The 7,372-nt window shown below is 57.6% G+C and overlaps 4 protein-coding genes across 4 annotated transcripts; 2 read left to right on the top strand and 2 right to left on the bottom strand.

Moving 5' to 3' along the window:
* Positions 1 to 663: 663 nt before the first annotated feature.
* Positions 664 to 2,398, bottom strand: SDRG_12998 (hypothetical protein). The gene has a single exon (XM_008619081.1). The coding sequence runs from the start codon at positions 2,369 to 2,371 to the stop codon at positions 755 to 757; it is 1,617 nt and encodes a 538-aa protein (XP_008617303.1). The 5' UTR covers positions 2,372 to 2,398; the 3' UTR covers positions 664 to 754.
* A 2,072-nt stretch (positions 2,399 to 4,470) lies between these two features.
* Positions 4,471 to 5,302, bottom strand: SDRG_12999 (hypothetical protein; the record flags this gene model as incomplete). The annotated part of the gene is made up of 3 exons (XM_008619082.1): positions 4,979 to 5,302; positions 4,773 to 4,923; positions 4,471 to 4,711 (listed from the first exon to the last, which is right to left on the bottom strand). Exons 1-3 carry the CDS (start codon positions 5,217 to 5,219, stop codon positions 4,471 to 4,473), a joined length of 633 nt encoding a protein of 210 aa, XP_008617304.1. The 5' UTR covers positions 5,220 to 5,302.
* A 264-nt stretch (positions 5,303 to 5,566) lies between these two features.
* On the top strand, positions 5,567 to 5,925 carry SDRG_13000 (hypothetical protein; the record flags this gene model as incomplete). The annotated part of the gene is made up of 2 exons (XM_008619083.1): positions 5,567 to 5,698; positions 5,785 to 5,925. 2 exons carry the CDS (start codon positions 5,567 to 5,569, stop codon positions 5,923 to 5,925), a joined length of 273 nt encoding a protein of 90 aa, XP_008617305.1.
* A 996-nt stretch (positions 5,926 to 6,921) lies between these two features.
* SDRG_13001 (hypothetical protein) lies at positions 6,922 to 7,345 on the top strand (the record flags this gene model as incomplete). Its single annotated transcript, XM_008619084.1, has 2 exons — positions 6,922 to 7,207; positions 7,293 to 7,345. The coding sequence occupies 2 exons, from the start codon at positions 6,922 to 6,924 to the stop codon at positions 7,343 to 7,345; spliced, it is 339 nt and encodes a 112-aa protein (XP_008617306.1).
* Positions 7,346 to 7,372: the final 27 nt, after the last annotated feature.

The following is a 7,372-nucleotide window of genomic DNA, read 5'->3' on the forward strand; positions in this document are numbered from 1 at the left end:
ACAAATTTTTAGAAAGAAAAACGCCTTGTGGGGAAAACCGTTTAAAAAAATTGCTATATTGAAGTATACAAACGACTGCTGGGGATGCTCGAACAGTTCAGCTTGTACTCCGCGAGGCACGCGCAAGCTCTGGTGGCAGCTCGACGCTCCTTTGTGTGTTCGCTGTGTCTGGTTTGGTCAAGCCATGCCCGGCCAATGCAAGCGTGTGTCGCTGGAGCGTTCGGACTCCAGGAAGCGAGGAGTCTAGAGTCTGGGTGTAGACAGGGTAGGGCTAGGTGCCATAGACGGATGATGTCAAGTAGCATACAAGACAGCGAGGGTGTTAACTACTCGGGCCAAGCACCCTCGCCGTGTTGTGACCGCCGAAGCCACCACGCTCGCCGGGATGCTCTGGTCGCGCTCACACTGCCACGCATCGCCGGTTAGCGCCCTTGTGCATCAAGAGTCTCGATCACGGATAGAGATGTCCAACGCATTACAAACGTCCAGACAGTAGAGAATGCCGGTGCACGCCTCGTTGCGAGCATTCGACCTTGTAGACGGGCTGTTTCTGGCAAGGCGGCGTCGTATCTGTGGGTCTACTAGTAGAGCTCACTCAGCGTCTCCACGATCGCCAACATAGCTTCAAGTAGCTCCCAGGATCTCATGCCATCCAGCTGACGTAGGGTTGTGGAATGTGTATACTTCTAATTACTACTGCCGAATAAGTGGCCTATATACGAGATCCTCTAGCGAGGCGGACCCATACGTGGTCCTAATACGTCGTGCTGCCGTTGGTGGTCGTCGTCGTCGGGTGCAGAAGCTCGCGAATGCGAAGGTGTTCGTCTTGGCACAGCTTTTCGATCTCGGCCACGTCGGCTTCTTCGTTGAGCACGTAAATCTGCTCAAACGAGTGCACGTTCATGTCCAATGTCGTCTTCCACGCGTCGCCGCCGCAAATACTCAGATGCGACTCGACGAGGAGGCGGTCGCCGTTCGGCAATAGCACGCCGACGAGCACCGTGCCGTCCGAGAGTTCGAGGCCGTTGACGTCTTCGCTCGTCACGTTGTAGAGGACACAGCGCTTGGCCTTGATCGAGCGCGCCGTCACGTTGATCAAGATCGAGTCTTCGACGTCGACCGCGTCCGTCGCGACGCCGCTGAGCACACTGCGCACGATGCGGCCGGTCGAGACCTTGGAGCCAAGCACGGCGACGTGGTCGGTCGTGACACTCGACCCGACCTCGCTCCACTGCAGCGGGTCTTGGATACCGAGGAAGCTGCGGAGGCACGACGCTTCCGTGGTGCTTTCCGTCACGAGGCAGTTGTTCTTGAGGTACAGCTTGAGCTGGCCATAGTCCCACCAGTAAGCCGCGCTGCCGACGTCAATGCAGCCAAAGAGCCCGAGCTTCTCGCGGCGCGAGTTGTAAAAGCGCTGCAGCATCGACTGCATGCGCTCGTAGTGGCGGCGCGAAAAGTCGGCCGACGTGCCCTTCTGCGTCATGACCTCGACGTACGCCGTCAAGGGCAGCGTGAACGGCATCCAAAAGTGCGGGTCCGTGTCGAGCTTGCCTTCCTTCTGCGAGAGTTCTTGAGCAAACTCGTCGAGGAGGCTGACGAGCATGTCATGGTCGACGCTAAAGCTGCCAAGGCTCGTACCGACGCTCTTGAGGTGGCCAAAGTCGGCGAGGAGACGCAGCGCGGTCGCGTGGCTCACCTTGTCGACCTGCGCGGCTTGGTTGTCGGCGTTGACGGCGATGAGGCCATACTTTTCAAGGCCCTTGTCGTGCCACTCTTGCGCGCTCGGCATCGGCGCAAGCGTCGCGAGAATGTCAATGTGGTGCACGGGCGTGTAGTGCACGGCGGCGCTCGGGATGAAGACCTGGTCGCCCCAAAACACCGAGAGACGGCCGCGGCGCGACGCCGCGTACACACCCGTTTGCTTGATGACGGCCTCGAGGATCGTCATGGGCACATACGTGTCGTCAATCTTGAGCATCGCCGGCAGCTTGACGCCCGGCTTGTTGTTGTTTTCCGAGCCGGGCAGCGGCGCGAGGCGCGTGCCCTTGCCCGCCGTGTGGTAGAGCGCGACCGAGATGCGGCTCGCCTTGAGCTCTTCGGTGAGGTCGAACGCCGGGCCATACAAGGCCTTGCCCTCGGCGACGGCCTTTTGATAGGCGTAGAGCGTGCCAAGGCCGTTGCCGGCGCCGCCGACCCAGTCTTCGTGGACGGTAATGACCTTCATGTCGAGCGGCGAGATGGTGCCACGCGTGGCCATGAGGCGCTTCTGCCAGTACGCGGCCTGGAAGGGCGTCGAGCAGCAGACGACGACCACGTCGTAGCCGAGGAGCGAGTTCATCAAGCCAATGTTGGCCTCCGTCATCGTGCTCATCGGGGCTGGCGGCTCGAAATGAAAATGCCAAGGGCCCCACGAAGTGGCTGCAGTTACTTACCACCCCGACTAAGTGCGGATTCGACACCGTCCCGTGACGTGGCGGAACGTTCAACGAACGCACTTAAACGGGTGTCTAAAAACACGCTCCTTTGGCCACCTTATATTTTCTCATTGCCAGGCCTGTCGCCGCCCACCTGCGATGAAGCAAGACGGCCGCGAGGCTAGAGGACAATGCACGTATAGCCCTGCGAAGGACGCGTCGCTAAAGGTAGTCGCGACGTGGACATGGACGTGGCGGTGCAGAGTCAGCATCGGGTGATGCTCAACTTTGAGCGTGCGTCATGCAAACATCGGACCACTCTTCCTATTTGCTTGGCCTTTTTTCAGTGGATTTCGGGTCGGTCCAATCGGCAATAGGTAGCGATGACGTGGCAGAGTCCAACGCGGTGCGAACCGCGAGGCGTGTCGCGCTGTCGGCCACTTCGGTCCTGCCCCGCGACGCTATACTAGACAGTTTGACATTGTCGATGCCATGAGTCCGCTATGCGCGGCTCGCGGCGTACTGGCCGCGGGATAGCGTGGTCGGGCGAGAAGGGACGGGAGTCAGCCCGCCCCTTTTTCTGTGACGCACGCTTGGGTGCGATTAGCCAGGGGGTTTCTGCTTTCGTAGCCAATCAGCGTGCTTCCTTTGTGGTGACGCCTGCGACGTGCTGGACACCAAGTGTCATTTCTACCCCACGATCGACAGGCCTATACACGGTACAGTCGCTACATGCTCCTTTCGCGACTACACGATTATAGTCGATGGTGCTATACTAACTACGTGCTATCCCACCGCCAGCGACAACAGAATGTCTGTGTTCCTGTGGTAGAGCTGCCGCCATGGCCAGGCGCCATCGACTTTGCCTTTTCCATACGGCAAAGTCGCTGGACAGGACAGGCGTGGAGGTGCTTTCCCTGGAAACGGACCCGCGTGGCCACATGTAGCCAATCAAAACGAGGTGCATCGCGCGCGTAATGCCATGTGGCACTACTGGAATGAAAAAAAGGACCTCCGTTAGTGCGCCACGTCACCGCCTGTCGAGGTCGCCACGGATGTCCTTACAGAGACACGACGTGAGTGGTGTCGACCTGCGATCGAGCTGCCAGTCGAGATTCCTGGCGGCAAGAACAACAAGGTTCGCGCGACCATGGTGCAGGCTCGCGACAATACGCCGAAGCCGTGCTCGTGCTCGTCACAGTGCCATGCGGTTGGCTCTTGCCGTCGACGACCGGCCAGAGCGTGTCTCTGTAGGGACGACGATGACGATTGAACGATGCCTGCTGCGAAGCGCGCCTCGCGACGACGCTGCTTTCTGCGCGCGACGAACAGCACGAACGTCTGGGTCCCGCGAAGCACCAAGCACACGTCGCGCTTCGTGATGGGGTACGCCGGCGCTACTGCCTGTGTCTTGTCCGTGGCACTGCGACCTGCCTCCAAGATGGATGTGGATCGACGCATCCCTTCTAGAGCGCCTGCACGACCGTCCAGAGACTCGGGTGGGGTCGCACCAGACGACGACGGCCCGTGCAACGCATAAGGTGTGCTGGTATGCTGCTCGTCCGGGACCTCTCGGGATACGGAGCATCATCCCGCGACGATGGACCCATTGCATGGTTTGATGTGCGGCTTGTATGCTCGGGATGCGACACCAATGACGCTCCAAGTTTGTTTGACACGAGCGGGCGTGGCGGATGCGGACAGAGCGCGCTGCATACCATAGTTCATGCCTTTATACACATGCTTCGCGTTATCTCGGTGATGACAAGACTTTGTAGAAACTAGCAACTTTGATGCCTTCACGCGCTTGCCGGGCGTAGCTGCGCCAGTGACAGCGTCGTCTGCGTGTCTTACTGTTTTGAAATCATTTTGCCCAAGCATTAACCGTTGAGCGTCATTTAGGCACGGAGGCATGGCATGCATCAGAAGGGTTTCCTTCACACGATACAAGCTCCTATACTTCATCTCTGCTTGCCTTTGAGTGTCATCCAGATGTCTATTGAACTAGACCCTTCGGCTCTATGTACATCAACAATGGTCATGAGCAATGGTGTCCTCACAAAAAGCGCTTGTGACGTTGGGCAAGAAGGGCGAGGAGCCCAATGCCAGCGGCGACGACGACCGCGGCGCCGTTCCACCAGTCGGGAATCGCCATATCCAGTACGAAACGGGGAAAGCGCATCCAGAGCGGAATGCAGCAGCCGTGAAAGAAGACGGCCGACATGAAGACTTGGTGCTTGGGAATATCGTTTTGCCGGACATAGTACCAGCCCAGTGCCTGCGCGGCCAATTGCAGTCTACAAAGCCCAGTCAGTTGACAGGCAACTTGTAAAATCAAAAGAGGAAAGAGTGTCGTACGCGCCGCCGATGGAAATCCCAATGCTAAAGCCGACGTTGTTTGGGTTGTAGCGCTCGACCCATGCCGCGTAAAACCCGGACGACGCCGAGAGAGCGCCCGAGAGCATGGCAGCTCGACCGAGCACCTTGTGCACACTACGGTAGAGCGGTCCTAGCCCATAAAACATTCGGGCTGGAGGGTAAAAATACACTAGTATCGTTGGTACCGTGAGAGGGTGTATGGAAGAGGTTCCAAATACAAATCCACGAAATCAATCCACACGTGACCAAATGCAGAGCAAATGCTGGGCCGACGGGCGCGGATGACGGCGGCGGAAGTGCGCCAAGGAGGATGCCGAGGCCGCAGTAGACCGTAAACCAAAGTGAGAGCACAGCGCTGAGTAACCACCACAGCGATAGGTTGCCGTCGTAGAGCGCTCGGTTGAGACGGTCCGGCACCACAATCATCCCGCGCAGCAAAAGCCAGTGCTAGTATGACAAGACGGTCGCAGCAATTTGCAATGCACAGAGAGGTCGCGTCTGGACTTCGCTGGCATTCGAAAGTGGCTCTGAACCGAACCAATCATGGCCACGCGATTTTGCCTGTAGTCATCAAGATGCGAGGCTAATTTGGGCATCAGTCTATAGCAAGTGCCTCTAGGATACGCTTATGGATCGCTGCCTCTTGAGAGCTTGTCACGACCACTCTCTGAACTAGACTCTGGTTAGCCCCGCTCAGACGTCTGCGACTTGCTCCGCAAATTGTCGAGCGACCGCGGGGGTATCCGTCGCGATCGACGCAAAAAGCTCCCACAATGATGCTTCAGGGCTTCCAGACCTTCCCAAACGTCGCGCACGTTGTTCAAGGCCTCGTCTACCTCCACGCATTCGAAACCCCAATCATCGGCAGCGATCTCAAATTTCGCAACGCCCTCGATTTCAAGAAGGTCAACAACCCCTCTACCCTTGCTTGGCATCACGGTTGAAATGTGGTTAGGGTATCAAACTCACGGACTTTGGCGAGTCGCGTTAGATGGACGAAGAGACCCTTACGAACGGCATTGGCACGTACCAGTGGATGGCGCCCGAGATCTTTACAGGCCACGACTACTCAACCGCCGTCGACGTCTACCCGCTTGGTACCTTCTTAGGGCTAGGTTTAAAGGAGGGTTAGGTGTCTTGTTGTCCGAGTCCTCGATATACTCCGTACCGTACGCCGACATGATCAACCCGCGCGCCCAAAAGCCTGTGAACCAGCAGTTTATCATGCATCAAGTCCTGGCGGGGCAGCTCACCGGATGTCCTTTCATCACACGGGGAGCGTCAAGGGATACTCTATTGTTGACGGCATACTCTCAAGACTGCCGCGCGTTAGAGTTCGCTCGTCCAGCGCTGGCAGCGTTGAGAGCACTCCAAACACACTGCTAAATCTACGTCTACATCCATGCTGTCGAGGGTGAGCGCAGCGGCGCGACGTGGCGAAGCTGCAACAACGGCATCACCGCGGGCATGTCGGCTTGGGGAATCAAATCCTGTACGCTTTCGAGACGGGCGAAATGCGACATGACAACGACGAGCAGCGCAAGTAGCCCGGCATCGCAGAGGTCCAACTGGAGATGCGAGAACACGCTGATCGTGGACGTACTTTGCCCGTGGCGAGGCCGACAACGCACCGGCGGTGAAGGTGCAGCGAGTGCCCGAGACCAGCGCTCTGCAAAGCCCGACGCGAGCCACCGGCTACAAAGATAGGTTTCAAATTGGGGACACTAGATGGGATATGATCGAGGTGGACAGAGACAGGAGTGTGATCCGCGGTGGACCGAGTCTTGTGTAGGAGCAACTAGTCCAACGGATGATTTGGGTGTTTTGCGCGCGTAGGAAGTCGAAACGACCTTGTCGCGAAGGGGCGTATCTTGCGAGCCGTCGTAGAGCTAGAATTCTAGATCTCGACTCCTACTAAGCAACCCGCGTCACCCGAGGTCCTGGCAGTAATGAAGGCATTACGCCCACTGCAGCTCGCCATTGTGAGATATTATCTGTTCAAATCGACTATCCATTTCAACAAGAACAAAACATGGCCCTTAATTTAGCAGACAAACCGGCGAGTGTGCAACTTTTCCCGACGATGGTTCGGTCACGCCCACGGCCCGTCCTCCCGTTGCCAGCCACGATGCAGGCGATCGTGGTCGTCAAGCTTGGGAGTCGCGCCAAGTCAAGAACCACCGCAGGCCAAGCGACCATGGACGTGGACTTGCAGTCACCCTTTTCATGTCTCCATGACGCCATCTCTCTCGAAGTCCAGCGCATTCGGCTCGCGTGCAATGCGTCTGCGATGGCCGCCAAGGAAAAATGGGTCATGGGGTCACCAGACCCGCTGCGTATTCACTTCAAGTCGGGTGTCTCCAAGAAGCAAGCCGAGTACGTTGAACTGGACAGCGTCAACTTTATTGCTCAGTGTACGTCTGCTTCGAAGTCTGTCCAGCAAAAGCGTGCAGCCGCGATGGCGACCTACAAGCTCGAGCTCTTTGTGTATGCAGCCAGGGTCCAGCCGACCATCGAGCGCGCCACTGTGGAACGCGCCGAGGCTGTGGTAGGAGGAATTTCACATTTGCATTGTAGTA

The sequence above is a fragment of the Saprolegnia diclina genome (genome assembly GCF_000281045.1).
Source record: "Saprolegnia diclina VS20 unplaced genomic scaffold supercont1.54, whole genome shotgun sequence".
Lineage (NCBI taxonomy): Eukaryota > Oomycota > Saprolegniomycetes > Saprolegniales > Saprolegniaceae > Saprolegnia > Saprolegnia diclina.